This window comes from Stegodyphus dumicola, chromosome 1 (assembly GCF_044657685.1).
Source record: "Stegodyphus dumicola isolate Sdum_Otavi_A_Nest chromosome 1, ASM4465768v1".
NCBI classification, from domain to species: Eukaryota; Metazoa; Arthropoda; class Arachnida; order Araneae; family Eresidae; genus Stegodyphus; species Stegodyphus dumicola.
In genome coordinates, this window is record NC_140768.1 from 205,527,038 (window position 1) to 205,548,851 (window position 21,814).

The 21,814-nt window shown below is 35.7% G+C and overlaps 1 protein-coding gene across 1 annotated transcript in view; it reads left to right on the forward strand.

Moving 5' to 3' along the window:
- Positions 1–21,814, forward strand: part of LOC118196104 (uncharacterized) — a 194,670-nt gene that overhangs the window by 126,307 nt on the left and 46,549 nt on the right. Inside the window, exon 2 of the mRNA XM_085824863.1 lies at positions 18,515–18,880. Within this exon, the coding sequence (XP_085680989.1) occupies positions 18,515–18,880 (366 nt within the window). The remainder of the gene's footprint in view (positions 1–18,514; positions 18,881–21,814) is intronic.

Genomic DNA, 21,814 nt, shown 5'->3' on the forward strand with positions numbered 1-21,814 from the left:
GAAGTATATTTGTAAAAGATTGGCCTCGCGTTAGATTCTAGAGCTAAAAGTTTTCAACAAGGTCGTTTTAGACCTCAGTTTCAAACTAATTAACTCTGGCGGGAAGTATGTAAGGATCTTAAGTTTTACTAACGTTTATTTTATTTTAAATCTTTACTATCACTTCTTATTTTCTACTTCCGGCCAGAATTATAAGCGTTAAGGTTTTTATGCAAAGTTTGTCTGGCGAACGCCAAGTATTTAAGTTGTGGCTTTTTGCCAAGCGGGAGAGAGGAAGCAGTGAGTTCGAAGCAGGCCGCTTACCTTAGAAGTTACGCAGTTGCTCGTTGCCTTCCAGGCCAGAGGTTTTAATCCTCTTGATAACTTTTAAACGTATTGTAGTGTTCTCAGTTATCTGTACTACATACGCCCTCCTGTTAATATAAGGCCAATCTTCCACGTTTATTAGTTTAAAGTTAAATTAGAGTTTAGTTTTATTTTTATACTTTTACGTTAGACCCCGAGTAGCGGTTACACCGACCCGCTACTCGGGGTCTAACGTAAAAGTATACCCGCTACTCGGGGTCTACTTATTGTATATAGAGAAAAATAAAGGGTTTTGTATACCCTTCGTCTGTATCCTGTCTACTTACCACAATTAGTGAACATAGCTTTAGTAAGCTCTCTGTTCCGAGTCAGGTCCTTGTATGTTCCCGAAGAAGGTAAGAAGGAACGTTGAACCTGATAATCTTAACTTTACGTTAACAGATTTTAGTATTCCAATAGTCTTCCGACTAAACTTATTCACAATTTACTTCTCGCAACTTGCGAGTTCTTAACAAAAAGTATTTAACTCTAGTAGCTTCTTGCCAAATTACTTACATAAAAATCTATGATTACGAACATTTACAATCAAACTTTCGCTATCTGCGATTTAACTTTTCTAAACATTCTTAGCAACTTATAACAAGATGATATAATTTGAACTTCAAAGAAAAATAAGCCAAGAAATTTTCATTTATCTTTTTCTGTATTCCTGCATCCTGATGTTACAGAACTGTTCAGGGAACCTGATGACCTCCAATCTTCTTCTCGAGCTTCGATGTTCCGCTCCGTTCAATTCCAATCTTTTCCTTTTTTCCCCTTGTCTAGGAATCTGGGACTCTTTCGGGCGGGTTGCGGATTCTGGAATGCCAATTTCCTTTTTTGCTCCGGTGGGGATATCCGTCCTTCAGGGTCTTTGAATCTTCTCTTGGCCCTTCTAACTTGTTGATCCGGCACGGTCGTGTCTACAGGTCTTTTCTGGCTTTTCGGTCTCCATGCTGATCCTGCTTGGGCCTCCCTTGTAGTTGTTGATGCTGGAAACTGTGCTTTACGTCTCGTTTTCATTCGTCGTTGAATTTTCTCCTTTCCTGGACCCTTGTCAGCAGGCCTCCCTCTTGTGGTCGATGGTACTTGAGTTTTTGCAGAATCCTCGGTTCTGACTCGTTGATCTGTCGGTGCTAACTTCGTCCTTTTTTGTGCGCTTGTAGCATTACTGGAATGGGTTTCCCTGGTCGAAGTTTGCTGCCTGTGCTTTCTTTTTTGTGTTGGGGGACTCCAGCTGTGCTCCTAAGCTGGCGGGCTTCTCTCCTTACTTCCAGGATCCTGTAATAAATCCTGCAATATTTTAAAGTCAGTGCGGCTGTAATAAGGTTTTAATTGATCGATATTTGCAACCAGTTGTTGGCCATTTTCGGCCTTTAAATAAAACGTGGCTTATCTTATTCTTTCCACCATGTACGGCCCTTCAAACCTGGGCTCAAACTTCGCAACTCTGGCCGGGTTTTCTGGTGCCGATGATAACGAATATTTCAACTTAAGAACTTTCTCTCCCGCTTTATATTCAAATTCCCTTCTATTTCTATCGTAATAAACTTTTTGTTTTTGTCTTGCTATAACAAAACTTTTAATTGCTTCGTCGATAATTTTTTGAATGTCTTTTAACTCGAATTCTTCTTGTCTCTGTTGTACAAAGAACAGCTTATCCAAAGGCGTTATGATTTTTCTTACTAAAAATAACTCCGCGGGGTTCTTCTGCGTAGTATCGTGCTCTGGGGTTCTCAAGGCAAAACCTAACTCATTGACACAGCTGTCCCAGCGGTCATGAAATGTTTTCACATATCCCCTGATGATTTTTACAATATTCTTATTTACGCGTTCCGCTATATTCGACTGCGGTCTATATGGTACCATTTTTAGATGGCGTATGCCAAGTCCTGTGCACAAATTTTTAAATATACTACTAACAAAATGTTTTCCGTTATCTGATATTACTTTTAGTGGGGCCCCGTATTTAAAAATATATTTATTTAAGAACGAATCTGTGACTATTTTAGCTGAAGCTCGTTTAAGAGGGACTATTTCTACCCAATTTGAAAAATGGTCAACGATTGTTAAAAGATGTCTGTTTTTATTTATTATTGTCCTAGGGTAGGGTCCGAGCAAATCTATGCCAACTATTTCATTTGGAAAAGTGGTCTTTATGTTTTTTAAATAACCGGCCGGGCTGTAATTAACATCGTTTATTAACTGGCACATATGGCACGACTTAACATACGCCGTTACAACTTTCTGTAACTGCGGAAAATAAACCGCTTCGCGTACCCCCTTTAGTGTTTTTCGTATTCCGAAATGTCCGGCAGAAGCTAAATCGTGCAACTCCTCTAAGATACTTAAACGTAGACTCGCTGGGATTACTGGTCGGTATTCCTGATTTTCGTTCGTTACCTTTGTATAAAATAACAATTTGTCGATTATTTCGTAATGCTGTGCCCTACTGCGAATAGCCGTTAAATCTATATGTTCAAACTTTTCAGGGTCTTCCAGGTATGCGTAAATATCTTTAAATTCCGGGTCCTTTTTCAATTTTTCGACTATTGTTTCATGGGACTCAATAACTCTTGAGGTGAGCATAGCACACTTGATTGTGTTTCCCTCTTCATCAATTCGCGAAAGGGCATCGGCTACCAAGCTTTCTTTTCCTGGAGTGTGTTTTATGATTAAGTTGAACTCTTGTAATTTTAAAGTCCACCGTATCAAGTGAGGCGATAAATTTTTTCCTGAATACAAGCGACCCACTGCCGCATGATCTGAGTAGACCGTTATCAGTGAACTTCGGAAGTAGACACGAAACTTCTGAACTGCTAATAACACAGCGAGCGTTTCTCGCTCAGTAGCGGAATAGTTCCTCTGAGTAGCATTCAAGGTTTTCGAAAAAAAAGCTATAGGTTGCCCATTTTGGGAGAGCACCGCTCCAACTGCTTCCTCGCCTTCTGGGAATTTAAGGACTGGGCATTGATTAGGGCATTCTTTAGTTGTTCAAACATGGTGTTCGCCTCGGCTGTCCAAGAAAATCTACTTCTCTTTCTTTTTAACTCTAGAAGAGGCTCAACTATTTTCGCAAAGTCTTTTATGAACATTCTATAATAGGAACATAAGCCCAAAAATGAAGACAATTTCTTAGCCTTATTTGGGGGAGGATAACTTTTAATTGACTTAATTTTTGAATCATCAGTCTCTATGCCCTTATTAGAGATTTTGTACCCGAGGTATCGCAATTCCTTTGCCTCGAACTTGCATTTATTTTGAAACCGGCCTCGTTAAGTAAGGCAAAAACTTCTTCCAAATGTTTCAAATTTTCCTGTAATGTTTCGCTGATAACTATGATATCGTCAAGATAAATAATTGTACTTTTACCTAAAACTGGCTTCAAGACTATGTCCTTAGCTTTTTGGAACGTAGCTGGCGCTCCGCTTAAACCAAAGGGCATTCTTAAAAAGGCATACACGCCTGATTTTATTGTGAACGCGGTCTTCTGAACATCCTCCGGCTTAACAGCGGTTTGAAAGTAACCCGAAGTGAGGTCAAAGGTTGTCATGAATTTAGTCGAGCGAATTTTTCTAATTATTTGGTCAATTATTGGTAGGGGATACGTGAGATATTTTGTTATACTGTTCAACTTACGATAATCAACTGCAAACCTATACGCGTCCGGGTGTTCAGGCGGTAGTCCGTTCTTTTTTCTACAAAGGACCACCGGACTTGCGTACGAACTCGTGCTAGGCACGATTATTTTGTTTTCTAGCATTTTTTCAATACGCTTCTCGATAATTTTTTCTTTCGTTTTATCATATCTATAAGGCTTCGACCGGACTGGACGGGCATTCCCACTGTCTATGGAATGACTAACTGCCTGACAAAAACCAGGTTTGTCGTTAAACAAAGAATTAAATTTCCTTACCAGTCCTTCAATCTTCTTTTTCTCTTCGAGGTTCAGGTGATCTAGATGCGATTCCGGTATGGAAACTTCATCTTCTTCTACCGGGTCCATGTGCACCTGAAACGCAGAATTCTGAAAATTAAGATTTGCGCCGGATGCGCGCAAAAAATCGACCCCCAATGTAACTGATGTGAGTAAACTTTTCACGACTAAAAAATTAACTTTTAGAACCTCGTTTTTAATCTGAACATGCAGCGCGGTTTTCCCCAAACATACGCACTGTTTGCCTTGGGCGGCAATTATTTTCTGTCCCGTAGCTTTAAACAATCTGTAACGATGGAAATACCTTTTAAAAAAATTCTCCGATAGGAATGAACATTGTGCCCCGGTGTCCAGGAGTGCAGTGGTTGGTACATCATTTACCAGAATCTGTACCTCGGGCATAGATAGATTTTGTACTACTACTGTATTTAAACAAATTTCTGAGGGATCTTCTTTTCGTTTGGGGAGTAAATCTTGAGTAATGGCCAAACTGACTTGCACGCGCTTTCTCAGAGTTTCTTCTACTTTGAAATTTCATTGCAAGCTGAAATAGAACTTCTAATGTTTGCGGATTACGCACTTCGAGAAAATCTTGCGCTAACGGTAGAAGATGAGGTAAAATTAATTCGATAATTTCTTTATCGGGCTTTTTCCCGTATAATAGATTAAAAATATGAACTTTTCTTAAAATGAATTCCGTCAAATCCTCAAAAACGCCATGGTATTTACTATACAATTCTGATTCAAGCTTCGCACGATCTTTAACGACTGGAAATGCTTTTAGTAATGCAGACTTGAAATTTTCCCAGTTATATGATTCAGATCCTGGGTCCCCCAACAAGAACCTTCCTATACTCTTTCTGCCAGCTAAGGGATTGACCTTTTAAGGCTGTAGTAGCGATGATCACCTTTTTTAGCTGATTCACAGGGTGTAAGGTCAAATGTAAGTCCAATTGCTCCAAAAATGTCAGGACTGAGTTCTTGCCGTCAAAAGTTGCTGTTGGTTTCATAGCTGCATGCAACGTTTCCACGAGGAATCCAAACCCTTCTACTGGATTCGTGGATGTTGTAGGGACCTGAGAGGTCGGAGGGGTCAACGTAAACTTCCCGGATTCTAACGACATGGTCCGTTAAAACTTTTCGGGCGCCAAATGTAGAGTACTTCACTTTGGAATTCTAAGTTAATGTTGGAAGCGAGGAATCTAAGAACTCATAAGCGAATAATCGCTTGCGTTCGGTGACAAGAAACAACAAGATAGAAGGGTAACTAACCCTTTATTATTCTAATAAGATTTAACAAACTCCGCTTGGGAGTGTACAAGCAAAGCCCGCACTTGGTTTTGAACTAAAAAGACTAAGAATTAAACTAAAACTAAGATTAACTAAAGAAGTATAGCCTAAGCTATCAAGGTTCAATTTGAGTTGGCCCTTAACTTATTTTACTACGAAGCTTAGCAAGGGCCTGAGTACGGCCGAGCGAAATAACAGCTTAGTGGCCAAAAACGCAGACGCGCGTAAATCAGAAACTCTGATTCTCTCTCACTCAGTAAGTAACTTCGTGGTTTAAATACCGCTCCTTCACATTAAATATTCAGCAAGATTCCAAAAGTACGTTCTGGCCGGAAGTAGTAAGTTGAAGTTAAGAATTTGACAGGAAAGGAACTTTAACTTAAAATTTAACTGTTAATAAAATTAACATAATCCTTACAAGATATATACACACAAATCAGTATACAGACCATTTATACCAGAAAAACTTCGGAAAGTGTTTAAATAAACAGAAAGATCTGAATGGTTTATTGAATAACCTTTGGTTCAGATTTAAGAAAGGCATCAAATAAAATAAGGTATCACACTGTGACAATATTTGCACACCATAAATAATAGGCTCAACTCCCACCGAAGGCATAGTTGATTTTTCAAATTTTAATTTTTCTGATCTAGGAAACTTATTAATTTAGTTTAGCCTAGATTATATACGTTACAAAAAAAACTACATTCATGAATGCCTTCCGGCATGTCCTACTCGTTAGTCCTACGGGACTCTCACAGCGTTCATTTCTTACGGTATACCGTAATTCCTAATCCTAAAGCATCGATGGCACATTACTTATCAGCATTTTGCAAGAAGCTTAATTAATAGGTGGTGCAATTATTCGCGAGAGAAGCGAGAAGATTTCTTGTAGATGTGCTTGAATTTGGCGCACATGGTCATCCCTTCGAAAATTCCAGTTATCAGGATATACACGTGGAATCACAGCACAGGAAACATTTTACCTCGCAGCATAACCAGTATAGTTTACCGGAGTTCTTATTGCTCATTTATGCAGCTTTCTTCGTACAAGAACATATTTTCTCCTCCATCTTATGCAAAAGAATATCAGCTCGATTACATGATGTTTTACCGTGGACGATGCCGAGAGCTGCGTGTGGCCCGAAGGCCCACACACTCGTTAACACGACGACAGGCAGAAAGAGAAAGACAAAACCAGTCCTTCCAGTTTTTATCCAATGCGACGCACGTGGTAGGGCGCGATAACGATTCAAGAATCGATAATGCCACCGTGTTCCCTGTGAGAATTCTGTGTTCTCACAATACCATGTTCTTCGCACCTGAACCACATAAAATTCAATTCAACAGCAATATCACAAAATATTTAAAAACAGCATATCTTTAGAATTTCCGATAGACAGTCTCGCGCGCTGGAGATAAAAATATTTTATTCCACACAGTGTGTTGCAACTGCTCGCTTTTAAATCGTTGAGTTTCTTAATCAAAAATTCGTGAAAGTTTGACAAAATATGAACTAGATTATAAAGTAAATTCCAAATTCCGCCTTCCACGTACCTATGTTTTGATCTAGGATTATGTTATTCAAAATTTGATAGCTCTAAGTACCGTCGTTTTTTCACAATGCGAAAAACATGCATTCATTCATTATTTAGTTTCTTTAAACATAATACAGGAAGATAATATTTGGTGGCAACCACTTAAAAAGTGATTCGTCGTTTACAGTGAAACGCCACAAAATGTCTTTTTGAGAGCCCTTCTGGGCTACCGCCCCTTTGGGCTAATATTAAAGGAGTTTGTTAAAATATTGCTATCATTGATTGTGTTCTTATTTTTTTAAATTTCAAATAAACAGTTTCCAAAAAATCTTATCGAAAGAAAAAGCAGCATGATTTAAAATTTAATCTCTATTAAGTGAGCTTTCGAAGTTCCGAGATGATTATGGTCGTAATTATCTCGAATAATCGAGGTTCGACAGCTATTAATAGGAAAGGTAGACCCCTTCTGTCAATCATCCTCTATGTATAAGTCGCAAACGGCAGGGGAAATCTCCTTTATTACCAGATAAAGGAGAATTTTCCGACCGTATAACCATATCATGGGAAAGAATTTTGATAAACTATAGAAAACTCATAGGAAAGAATACTGTGCTATTAAGTATTATAATAAGACCGATATGCCCATCTTAAACAACTTCTGTCTATAGTCGTCTGCCTTCAAGTCTTAAAAACGGCTGAAGAAGTTCTCTCGAATATAAGCATGTGACCATTATGGCGAGGAAGCTATGTTATTGACAAGCGCAATGAGAAAGAAAATTTCCATCTTAGTCATCTTCTGTGATTCATCGTGTGCCTACAGATTTCAAAAAGTAGAACAAATTCTTCTGAATGCAACCATATGATCATCCAGAAAAGAAATCAAAAACTATTTACGAAAACTTTTAATTTAACATTTTAAACTACATTTTAGAAGATAAATATGTAAATAATTTTTATCTCTTAGAATTATTTTAATTTAAAGCAAAAAATATTGAAATTTGTGATATTTGTTGCCTTAAAAAATTACTAAACTGTTATTTTGAAATGTATCCCTTCCAGCAAATCTACGTTAAAAATGGCAGTCCACTTCCGTCGAAGTATCATGTAAATCTTCATTTAAATGATGTCCTTAAAAATATCGTTTTTAGGTGCAACCTCATGAAATAGCCCGGTAATGACATCGGAAGAAAACTGCAGCAGCTTCTAAATTAGGTCTGCGGGGACAGCTGAAGATTCTGCATACCTTGCCAAGAAACTAAAATAAACTCCTAGAGACTGCAGAGAACGATCACCGTTGAGGCAGACAGTCATCGTCATGTCTGAGCAGAGTCAGTTTCCCTTTACTAATAAAACGATGTGTTGGTTATATTGCTTTCCCCAAAACTACGAAAAGATAATAAAGCAAGTGCATAATTTCCGAAATAACAGTTATTCGAAATATTTAGTTATTTTTTTTAAATCTAATATATTTCTGTAATTTAAAATGTGTTCTTTTCTTAACTGATGATAATTTTCAAAGATTAATGTGAAACTTTCTTTAATAAATTTTAAATAATAAGCTACGCGTACGAGATGACGTAATTTCCAAGAGAACAATTTTAATAAAGAAACGTTCACATTTTATTGGAGCCATACGATAATTTATTTTAAAACAATTTAAAGAAAGAAGCATTCACATTTTATTTGAGCCATATGATAATTTATTTCAGAACTATTTAAAGAAAGAAACGTTCACATTTTATTTGAGCCATACGATAATTTTTTTCAGAACTATTTAAAGAAAGAAACGTTCACATTTTATTTGAGCCATACGATAATTTATTTTAGAACAATTTAAAGAAAGAAACGTTCATACTTTTTTGAGCCATACGATAATTTATTTCAGAACAATTTAAAGAAAGAAACGTTCACATTTTATTTGAGCCATGTGATTTTTATTTCAGAAATAAAAACAGAATAAAAATGTGAATATTTTTTCAGAAATAAAAATGTGATTTTTATCTCTGAAATAAAAACGCTATTTTTATTTCAGAGAAAACTGAATTGGGTTATTTAGATTATAGTAAAACATACTAGGGCTATTTGCCTGGAAAGGGATGTCTTTATGGTTAAGCGATAGCTGATAGAACTATACAACAGTCACAAAAAAAGTTTAACATGCGTTTTCAAAAACATTGTCTCACAAAAACGCATCTTACGAAATTTGACAAATTTTTCTTGAAATTCTTGAATTTCAAAATTGAAAAATTTTGGTGGAGTTTGTTCGTCACTTTTTTTTCTGAATTTTTTTTTATTACGAAATACATAACCTTCCCTAGTGGTAACTGGCTAATAGCGATATTGATGACCCAGATCCACTAAAATTGCAACAATCGCATTTTTATATTAATATTTTTTTATATTTATATATGTATATTATTATTTTTTGTATTATTTTTTTATATTTCGTTTCACAGCAAGTGGAATATCTAGGGCTGCAGTTTCAGCGACGGCATAATTAATTTCCGTATTTTCCTGGTAATTTTCATTTTTCCTGGTTCCTGGTTCCCAAAATGTCCATTAATGTAAACGTCAATAAAACTAATATTGAAACGTTTCACATTCCTTACATTAAGAATTTGAAAGATCCATTTCACGAAAAGAAAAAAAGAGATCGATGTTTGGAATATTCAATCATATTGACATTTCGTGGAATTAGAGGCTTTAAATTTGTGGAATTAGAGGGTTTAAATTAAATGACTTCTCTCTAATAATACTTGTAAATATTATTTCACTGCAAAATATGCATTCGCATTTTATTAAATCCAAGTTAATCTGTACCTGATTATATAGCACATCCTTAATATAACTATATGCCTAACATGTACCATAACTGTATAACTGTATGCCTAGCACGTACCATAATAACTGTTCCTCTCAGCAGCCCCCACCATGCACCTTTTTTCCAGGTTCTGGTCCTTATTTCAATGTTCCTCGTTTAGCGTGGTCAGTTGCATGAGGACAGAGTACTAAGCTCTTTGTTTAGATTTATTTATGCATTTATTTTTAATTCCATCGACGGGATCCAACAGGCTGAAAAGCACCTAACCCAATGGGCCAGCTGTTCCGTCGATGGCGAAAAGAAAGAAAGCTGTTCTTCCCTCCATCTACAATGAATACTACCTCATATAAACCCAAAATATAATAACATATCTGACAGGCTAGCAAAGGAGGGTACTTCCATGTCTCAGGTTTATGCTGAACCTTTGACCTACTTTGAACTATAATTCAGAAGAAAGTTTATTTAACAATTCTTGGAGACAACTATAAACATATTCATAATATCGTAGTGCAGGTCTTGGTACAGGGAAGGACTAATCGGCTCTGGCTCGGTTGACTTCAGGACATTAAAAGTCCTCCACGAAGACATCCTTCCCCTAAAGGCATTTTAGATGCTTTGCCGTTATTTAAATTCTCCTTCTACTTATTGTAGTTACCTAGCCCTTTCTTGAAAATGTCGCAACTCAATATATAAACTAAACTCAGTGGTGCAACATCCCTAACGGGCCACGGCCTGCAGTGCCCTGTTTCTGCTTTCTTGACTTTTGGGCTCCGGAGTGCATCAGCATATGCCCTGGGCAAGTGGTCAGCTTGTCGCAGGACCCCCGGTGTTTAGTTCCCAAGCGAACTTGGTACTCATTTTATTGACTCACTTAAGGGCCGTTCCCACTGGGGTTTATCTCAGCTAACGAACACAACTAACGTAGTCGATCCATCGCCACCTGTGGTGCAGCTGCACGACGCGCTAGCCACTTCGCCACCAGGCGGTCAACTCAATATAAAACTCATGCTTTAGTTTGAGACGAATAATATTTGTCATATCACGAAGTTAGATACGTTTACCCTGCTAGAAATTCCTTTTCAAAATAATCATTTTCCTTACACTGATTATTCTACGTTTCTTTACAGCTTTTTGGGACATAATTTTAAGATTATGTATTCTGTGTATCAATATTTTATTACATGTTATGCTGACGTCAAAATACTTTATTCCGTGTCTCTTTTCTCTTGTCATGAATTTTATGCAGAAACCTTTCTCACAGCTATTTTAAAAACCTAAATCAATGCAAATCTGCCGTAAAAACATCTCTATTTTACAAATTATCTTTGATTCTTCAAAATAACTTTTAATTACATGATTATTTAAAACAATATTGAGTGAAAAAGAATAATTTGAATTCTTCAACATATTCGGCATTAAATTATGACTCTGAAAGAACTCAGAAACAGAGAACGTTAGGAAGTACAAAAACGTAAAAGAAATATAACAGAATTAGAACTGTACCTTGATAGAAAGATAAAGAAGAAGAGGTCATTAGCGAACAATGTGATTTTTTTTTCTTTCACCTTTTATCAAGATTCATTTGCCTCTCTGTCTCTCGGTTCTAGTTGGTTGCTGCCGTTAATGGATGCAACGTGTCGAATTCTCATTTGTTGGTTTCAATGGTTAGACAAATTTGCCGTTATCCCATTGTTCCAGAACACCTCTTAAAAAGTTTAAAAAAAAATAAAGTACTATGCCTTTTTATTATTATTAGCGTCAAAAATAAGAAATTATTTATTATAATCATATAATAACAATCTTGGGACAAAAAAATTAAATTTGAAACATGGACTATCAGTAAATTGAAGGCAAAGTTTAGTTAGCTCGATAAATCTTTACACGATATTCCGCAAATAGAAATCAAAATTCGAAAGAATTTTTGAATCCCATATAGATTGCAAAGCTAAAAATATTAAAAAAATTTACTATTAGTCTTAAATAAATACTTTATCTTTTCTATGATTACCTAAAGTAACATGAAGTATATCTGTTTTTACTTCCTTGTACGAAGAAAAGGAAGCATTGAAATCGCGAAAAATTTCGGTATAAGAACGAGTACAGGTAGAACTCTGAAATTTTATGTATGAGACTGCTATAATATGTAGTTGGGTACCTCCCATTTTCGCAGCAAACGGCTCTACCAATCTTGTATATATATATATGCCCACTCTGTTACCTGGCTCGGTGAGATTAGTTTTCTTATTCTTATATGTTGGTAAAGTGCGCATTTTTTGCTTTAAATGTGATTGTATTACGTGTTTTTTATGTTCTGGTTAAGGTTTTTATGCCTTTTGTTAATCTGCATGGTATAACTGTAGAAATATCAAAAATTTGAAAGTTTAGGTGGCGATTTAAGCTTAACGAACCACCATTTGCTTACATTTGAAACTCATCAGAATAGTGAATTAAGTCAGTTTCTACAATTCCAATGTCTTTTTGCCGAGTGTGATAAAAATTAAACTTCCAGTTTTGTGCACCGAAAAGTATGCCTTCTTGCACGCTAGAAGAATTCTTTGTTTTTGCGTATTAACTCCAATTTTAATTGAAAAAATGGTTTTTATAACTGTTTTTACTGCATTTGGTCTTTTATGTTTTTCGGTATTTTACAATTTTTAATGAAGATGTTTTGACCTTTTATGTATTTTTGCTTTGCCGCAAAATAAAAACAGAATTAATTGAATGACAAATATAATTCTAATGAAATTTTTAAATGGAATGCAGCAAAAAATGTGTGTAACTTGATAGGCCATACAAGGAAGTCACGTGGTGTCCACGTTAGACTTTTTTTTTTTTTTTTTTTTAAAAATTTTTAGTAAATGTAATAACGACACAATGACTTTCATTTCATTTTCAGCAATTGTGCATAAGACTGTTGTTCCGTTGTTCCAAACGCATTTCTAACACACGAGATGCTGAGGGAAGCACTGTTAAGGGATAACAGAAATCGCGACAAAGTGCAAACATGATTTGTCTTTATTTTTTTTTTTCAGAAATTTAATTAATCGAATAATTTACATACTCTTTTTTCAGTTGATTGTTTATCAACAGAAAATTTCGATTATCAAGATTCAAAACGATTCTGACCGATAAAACAAGTCTCCTCCTTAACCCCTCTATAAAAGTGTTTCAGGGAATCAGCTGCCAAAATTTTACCATTTAGAATAATTTTAAATTTTACTGCTAAAGTAATTTTAAATTATAATTTCATTACCATTTAGAATAAATGATCATATTGTATTTCGAATATAAATATTAATGATCAAATGCAGTCATTTCTTTAATCTTTATCAATAGAAAGCTTTTCACAACTTAACTGAAGCTTTTCAATTAAAATAATGTTGTACGGGTTCGTAATGAATTGAATGCATAAGTTGATGAAAAGTTAATAAAATTTATTCTTAAAATAAGAAATGAAACAAAATGTTGAAATTTCCTCAGAGATATTCGTACGATATCATAATATCTCAACAGTAGTTATATTTTGAACTACTAAAACGTTAAATAGAACTCAATTCAAAGCAGGGAAAGCTAATCCCATCTCACCGCGAATTCGCTACAATCAACAACAAGTTGTTTACTACTCGTAAACAACTTTGTAAGCAACTCATAAAAAACTGAACTGAGTTGTTTTGATCCGGCTTTTATAAGCTTTTTAATCATGCACGGGAACATTCTGGTATTTTCTCCATTTTTCTGGATACCAAATTTACGAGAGTACATCTACGAGATATCTATTTATTAAATGTTAAATGTGCACGCTCTTGTATTTTTACTTTTTCGGCGTAGCTTTCTCTTAAAACTTGTTGCGCGCTGCGGGGAAATGAAACAATTTAATAACAATTCTACTAAAAATAGCAAAGTAAATACAAAAACCATAACAATAGCTTTTTAAGAAATTATCACATTCTTCTGTGCACGCTCTCGTGGTGTAATGGGGTTTTAACACCTAGCGACTTGCGACGCTGAAAGAAACTTCCGAAAAACGAGCTTCTTCTACCATTGGTTTAAACAGAAGGGTCCCAGCTCGAATAGTCCTGCTGGAAGTGTCCCGGTTATTCATATGGGACATTTTGCAACTCAGACGAATATGTTAGCTTGAGGCTCAGTTTCGCTTAAATTTTGCCTAAAGACCTTTTTTTCGCGTAACCAATCACATAACCCGAAAAACGAAGATTCCCGGAAATGTTTCTTTCATGTCTTTCATGCCTGGCTGGCAATCGGACGATTCGCTGTTCGAATCTCGAGAAGGGCAAATAGAATATTTACCTTTCCTAAAATAAATTCTGATGAAATCTATTTTTCTCTACAATGGCGCCCGACTAAATTGTGATGGACGATAATACTGTTACGGATTTCGTATTTAAATATCTAATGTTAGTTGAATTATAAATTAAATTGTTTTATTTCCTGTGCAGTGCAGCACGTGACAAATATTAAAGGAAAGCTAAGCCGGAAATTTAAAAATACAAGAGCACGTGCATTTAACATTTATTAAATAAATATCTCTTTTTGCTTTTGAAAAATTTCCAGAAATTTCTCGCGCGAGATTTAAAATCTTATAAAAAGGAAGAATACCTCTCAATTCGATTATTAGTTAGTAAGTTTGTTATTGTTTTAAGAGTTTGTTTAGAAAACTGCTCTTGTTGATTGTAGCGAATTCGCGGATTAGCTTTCTTTAGCTGTTTTGAATTAAGTTCTTTTGAACGTTTGAGTAGTTAAAAGATAACTAATGTGAGATTTTGTAATACTGCACGAATATCTGAAGAAATTTAAGCATTATTTGTGGTGATAATAATAAATTTCGTTCCTTTTACATCAGACTTGTGCATTCATTTCGTAACGAACCCGTACGCACGCAACAATATATTGGACCGACTGGGCCTCCTCATTTCTCCCCAGTTTCCCTTAATTGGTGGAGAATATAAAAAAATTATCGCATCTACTGGTATGGGCTGTCATGATATAAGTGGCAGAACGGCCGGCTAGCAATCAGAAGCCCTATGGTTTGAATCCCGAAGAGGGCACATTTGATTTTTCACCTCTCTTTTCGAAAAAAATCAATGTCTTCAATAAGTAATATCGAACTAAAAGATATGGTGAACAGTAATTCATCTCCAACTGATTTGGTTGCGTGGGTCTTGTCCGTCCTCAATCGAGGGGGAATATAAGGAATCGCTGCACTTTCCCGAACATTGTCTTATGAGTTATGTAGTAACACGCCAAGGAGCAACTAGAAAACCCGTGGTTCGGTAATGGCAAGGAGGTATTTGATTTTTTTGTGTTTGGAAAAAGCTTGCGTTTTCTGCGCATCTAAAAATCATTACTTTGCTGCAGTGCATAATTTATATGTATTTTTATTTTTTATTTGTATGTTATTGTATGCATTTAAGCTATCTATTTTCCGCGTAAAGGGATGTGAACTGTCCAGCAAAAGCAACCTATCACTGAGTGTAGATTTTCTGTCGATTGAATGAAATTATTTTGTTGTTCAAAAAGAACAATTAAGCGAGCCAACGCTGTAACAGATTTAGCTCTAACCAGATGAACCACGAAGAGGCCTGTCACATTACACTTTAAGTATTGTCACGTTAAGTAGCGAGAAGCAAGATCAAGACTAATGGCTTAGTGGCCAAATGTCTGGTATTTGTGTAAATAAATTTTGTTGTTCAAAACGTTAAGTCATTAAAATATAACGAGAAAAATAACCCTGTAATATGTGAGTAGTAAGCACATAAAGGAATTCAGCGTAAATATTGACGTAAAATAGGCAAATTTATTGTTGACTGAATATCAGTAAGACTTTACTAAAGCGGTATTGCTCCTATTAATGACTGCAATAGAATTAATAGTGCTAAACGTGGTAGTTGGAGAACGCCGAGTTGGTCGTCGAGTGCATCGAAAAGTCTCTTAGTGTATCGCAGTTAGTGCATCGTCGAGAGAGCGTGTTGAGCTCGGGGAACGACTGAACCGAAGAGTAGGGAGCCGTGCTCTGTGTGTCGTCGAGTGCATCGCGAGTTGTAGTATGGAGAGTCTCGAGAGTATGTGGAGTTCCGAGAACGACCGAGCAGAGTCGGGAGCTGTAATCTGGTACTTTGCAGTGAAGCTGTCTTCAACGTTATAGCTTGATAACCTGAAGGCTGTGTCGCTGATTGTGTCAGCGTGTTTATAGTAGTTCTTTGACGACTGTAACGTGATTTTGAAGCTTTCCTGATTAGTACTGGCTAAATAAAGTGTGTTTCGATACTTCATAATCAAGTGTCGTCATTATTCACTCCAAATCTATACGAACCCCGTACGAACGTAAAGGAAGAAAATAACGTAACAACTGGCGTCAGAAAAAAAAGTAACAATATTTTACAACATATTTTCAACAGTCAGCAGTACAGTATACAAAGCATTGAATGAAAAACTGTTGCCGAAACCAAATTTCTAAAAGAATGAAACTATTCAAAATGATTGGATTTCATCAAAAAAGATAAAATGAAAAAAAAATCTGATTCGAGTTTTGAAAAAGATCGCTTCGAGGTACACTGGCTCTTGTTTAGATGCGCCTATGTAGTATCAAATTTCGTAGCCCTGGGTCTATTAGTTTACGCGCAGCGCGAATGGAAGACACACACAGACAGACTCTTTCTTTTATTATATGTAGAGATTAAAATTTGAGATCATATTCAGGGGCCATTTATAAATTTAAGGCCGAAATATTTAAACTTGTACTAAACTAAAAAGAAAATTTCATTTTATTTCTTTTAGTCTAAACGAATCCTCAGAGAAAGCCGAAAATAAGCATAACAAAATTCCCATATTTTTAAAATCAAGTAATTCGATCAGATTTCGCCGCGCGAGATTCAATCCTTTTGTGTTCTATATTTTTATAATTAGTACTAAGTATTATTAAATACAATTATAGAAGTTGGGGGATCGTATAAAAAATAAGATTTTATAATTTTTACAAAACTGATTTTTCAAATGCTCGCATAAGAAATTTTATATCCATGGTGTATAAAAAATTTTCATTTGAATTTTGAAAGGATGAAATATCATCGGATATTAATATTTACAACTGAGAATTTCCAGTTTATTTATAGAGTTACCATGAAGAAATAGTGTTTGAAAGATTTAGCAAAAAGAAAGTTAAGCTTAGAGCTGAAGGATAGTTAGTGGATGAAGGAAAGATATATGCAAGCAAGCTCATAGGATTCATTTAGTCTAATTTTAGCAATATAATATACATATACAAATACTGTACTCCGTATATAAATAAAATTTTGTAGTGGCTTGATATATGTTGCATTCACTATATAGCATATATCACTGTGTGTGTAAAACGTTACAGGCTGTTACTATACGGGGCATATTTGCCCCATATGCATCAAATAATTGATGCTAAGAACTGAAAATAGACTTGAAGAGAAAGATAGTTTAGGAAGTTTCTTATGTCAATGATCGTAGAAGGCGGTCGCATCTACAGTCTGCTCCTGAATCCAGCACTTAAGCTGAATTCTGTAGGCTGAATCTTTTCTCATTAAATAAGAAACATTGTCTCAATCTTGCTGCATCCAAGGATGGTGCACCTGGCTCTGTAAAACACAGACTGTTTTCTGTGATCTCATTAGGAGTATACACACTGCTAGTCATCGGGGGTGAGCGTCGAGTAGCTCGAAAAGTCTCAGCAAAGTCCTGAAAACACTATCCAACTATCCTCTATATGGCATCATGTATTTAATGCTATGCGTTCATCCTCTGCAGTGTCTTGGGTCTCAGACGGCCATTGGTCAAACTATGGATAGCATTATCAGAAGGCCTTTAGATAATGCTATCTACAATATAGTAGTGGGGCCAAAATCTGAATACCATCATTCAAGACTCTAGTAATTAATAATCGAGGCTTGAGAGATGCCAGCTCAAAGTCTACCAATCCCTATATCTTGATACTAATCTAAACGACTAAGGGAACTCATTTAAGCCAAAATCAATCAGTATTGCAATATATCATACAAGAAATGCATTTGTGCACGAATTTCACAGATTCGGAAGCTGAATTTTGTTGGCAAACTTTAATATAAGAAATTATTCTTCACATTTAAGTAATTCTATTTACTTCAGTCCTCGTATTTACTTTTGAAAATGACAGACGACTACTATGACTCTTAAAACTGAATTTTTTTATTTATTTTTATATGAATTGTTTCATGAATATTTTGATTTTTACTGTTAAACAATAGAATTATAATTTTGGCAACTGATTTAGTTTAGTTTGGCGTGCTGTTCATGCTCCGTATGTATATATTTAGTTCTCTGTACTTTTTAATGTATAATAAGTATATATTTGAAGACGTAAAACTCATTTCGAAAAATGTATTACCTTCAGACATGCAGCTTTTTTTTTTTTTCTTAATTGAAACCGGCAAATTTTCTGTATTTAGAACAGTTTTAAATAACTAACAAATACATATATTTAAATTAATGTATTTTTAATGTGATTTACTATGTAGCACAATTTATGAAAGCTTGCAGTTAAAGATTACTTATTTTTTCAGCATGCTTATCGATCGAGATCACTCGGCTCAGCATTCCTAAATTTGTCAAGAATGCCAGCGAGGAGGCCGTCCTCTTGGACTGCGAATTTACTTACAACGTGAATGAAGAAGAAAAGCTAGTCGTGAGGTGGTTCCATGAAGATGATCCACAACCAGTATATCAATGGATTCCGGAAATAAACAGCAGGTCTCCTTCTGGTAAATTCCTCATCGATACAACGTACGTAGTCCCAGGCGGAGGCAAGTACACGAAATACAGGGCTGTGAAATTCTTGTGGCCTACCACGGGACATAGCGGAAAATACTTGTGCCACATCTCATCCATGACAGGTGAAGATTCCGAAATAGGCCACATGACTGTTTACGGTAATGCTAATTTATTTCCAATTTCGTATAAATTATGCAAAATAATTGACACAATATAAAAGTAAATATTGTTGTGTGAGTACGGGTTCGTAATAGATTGAATTCAAAAGTCCGATAAAAGGTTAATAAAATTTAGTCTTATCAAACGAAATATAACAGAAAGCTGGAATTTTCCTCAGAGGTATTTGTACAAATGTTCACAATATCGCGCAATAGTAAACAGTATTTTTACTTCAAACTACTGAAAACGTTAAACAGGACGCAATGCACTGTGCATTTAAAGAGAAAGTGAATCCTATCTTACGCTGAACTCGCAATAACAAGATGAGCTGAGATGTTCTCTCTCTGACTTTTTATCTTTTTATAGCTTTCAATAGGCCGTGCGAGATAGTTCTAGCATTTTATGCTTCCCGAGATTTCTGGAAGGCAATAAGAGGATGAAATTACAGTTACAGCTAACACAATAATCAATTACATTTATTGAATTTCAATACAAATTACCGATATATTCATTTATTCAATGTTAAATGCACGTGATCCTGTATTTTTACTTTTCAAACATAGCTTTCTCTTAATATTTGTCTCGTGCATTGCACCCGGAAGTAAAACAATTTTAATTATAATTCTACTAGTATTAGCCATCTAAGTACGAAATTCGTAACACTGTCCCCTTCCCATAGACTGCACGTTCCAGGCAGTACGATTCCTAGACAGGAAACCATACTTAAGAATCAGTGCAATAATACACATTACAATACAATTACAAGCAAACATAAACAGTAATTGAAATAAGCAGCATAAAAAATATCAAATACTAAATCAACAAACGAGTGAACAAAGTTACAAATTTAGAAACAAAAAGGAAGATGGTCTCCTACTATTTACATTACATACTCTACGTACTATGGCCATAGTAAGGAGCTAGCCTTTCGTAATGGATGACTTAGAATTTGATGACATACGGATCTAAATTACGACATCGCTTAGCCTGTTTAGGACTGTGTAAGGGCCATCCCAAGATGATTGTAACTTAGGACAGAGTCTTTTCCATCGGATCGGATTCCACAACCACAGCTTGTCTCCTTCGTTAAATCGATGTCCTGTAACTCTCGTGCCGTATTGGGTGTTCATCTTCTCCGTTGCCAAGTTTACTTGCTCTCATACAAACTTGTGCATCACTTCAAGCCGTGCCTGGAGATTTTGGATGTACTTCTCAGGCGATGAAGACGCATCCTGAGAGCGACGAAACAGAAGATCACAAGGCAGACGAAGATAACGACCGAAGAGCATCTGAGATAGGGAATAGGCGGTAGTCTCGTGGACAGTATTGTGATAAGCCAGTAAAACAGAGGTAACTTCTTGTCCCAGTCCTGCTGGTTTCTTGAAACCACCAACGAGAGGTTATTAAGGATGGTCCGATTAAACTTTTCAAACAAAGCCGTCTGACTGGGGATATTTTTGGTTTGGGCAATCCGAGTAGCTTGCAGTTAATTACAGCCGATGCAAAATTCCTTCCATGCCCGGAATGCACTTGAAGAGGCACTCCAAACCTGTAAATCCAATGCTGTATCATTACCTCTGCTACTGTGACAGCCATTGATCAGGAATAGGATACCCTTCAGGCCACCTGGTGAAGCAATCAATGACAACGAAGACGTATTTGTTATCATCAGCAGTTCGTGGAAGATATCCCAGGGTCTCAAATGCGATAAGTTCAAAAGGTACTCCTACATTGTGACTTTGTAGCTTGCCTCGGTTGCTTTCTTCGGTCCTTTCCAACCTGCACAAACATCGCAAGATCGGCACCACTTTTTCACGTCCTTCTTTGCATTACTCCAGTAGAAGCGCTCGCGAACTCTTTGCAATTCTTTATTATTACGAGGTGATCTCCTGTAGGACTCGTATGTAGTTCTTTAAGGACGACCGGGATCCGAGATCATGGAAGTATCAGTTGTTATCTTTCCGTCATCCGATTCGAATTTCCGGTACGAAACGCCGTTTCGAATATGGAGTGCGTCCCTTAGAGCTCAATATTGTTTTGTCGTAGGACTATAGATCGAAATATCCTGGCAGGTAGGCTTTCTGTTTGACGACTCCATTAAATCAATAATGGGGTCCTTTTACAGTTACTCATAAATTTCTTCTTTTATTATTTTTTAATATTTTAATATATAATTATAAATTTTCAAAGAGCTTGATTTCTGAATTTATTTGCAGTGAAATTTTAAGGGGCTCTTGATCAAATATTCTTTACAAAACACTGTACTGATTATTAAATTACGTATTTTTAAAGATAACGTTTACCTTAACCTAGCTAAATGATGTTTTATTGTATTTATTTGAAATGATTTGTTCATATTTGTATTTTATTGCAAAACATTTTTAATGTATTTCAAACTACGAATTCAAAAATTGCCTACGTCGCCACGGATAGTGTGATGGTTAATTCAGCTTGAACGAGTCCTTCGTTATTTCGTCGGGTTTTGAATTCCATATAAGGAATATGATTTTAAAATTAGGCAAAAAATCAGGCTTACTTTGGCGTATATTTTGAATGAAACTTTATCGATTTCAAGAGTAATCAGGTAGCGATTCGTCTTCGTCAGGAGCAGAAAATTTTCAGTATGTCAAAGGAAACTGAAAGAAAATTATCTAAACCATTGATTGATAGGTAGATCGAAAGTTGGAAACGAAAGACAGCAGCGTAAATTTTGAAATTAAGTAAAAAATCAGTCATAGTTTGACATTGATTTTGAAAGAAAAAAATTCCTGAAGAGGAGAGACATCGCTCTCGAAATCGCCATAACTTTATTTAATATATATTAAATTAAGAATTTATTTAATATTACTAAGAAATTAAGATCTGTACCAAATTAAGATCGCCGTGTTTCTTAATTTTACATTGGGTAATATATAAAATGGTGTGTTTATCTT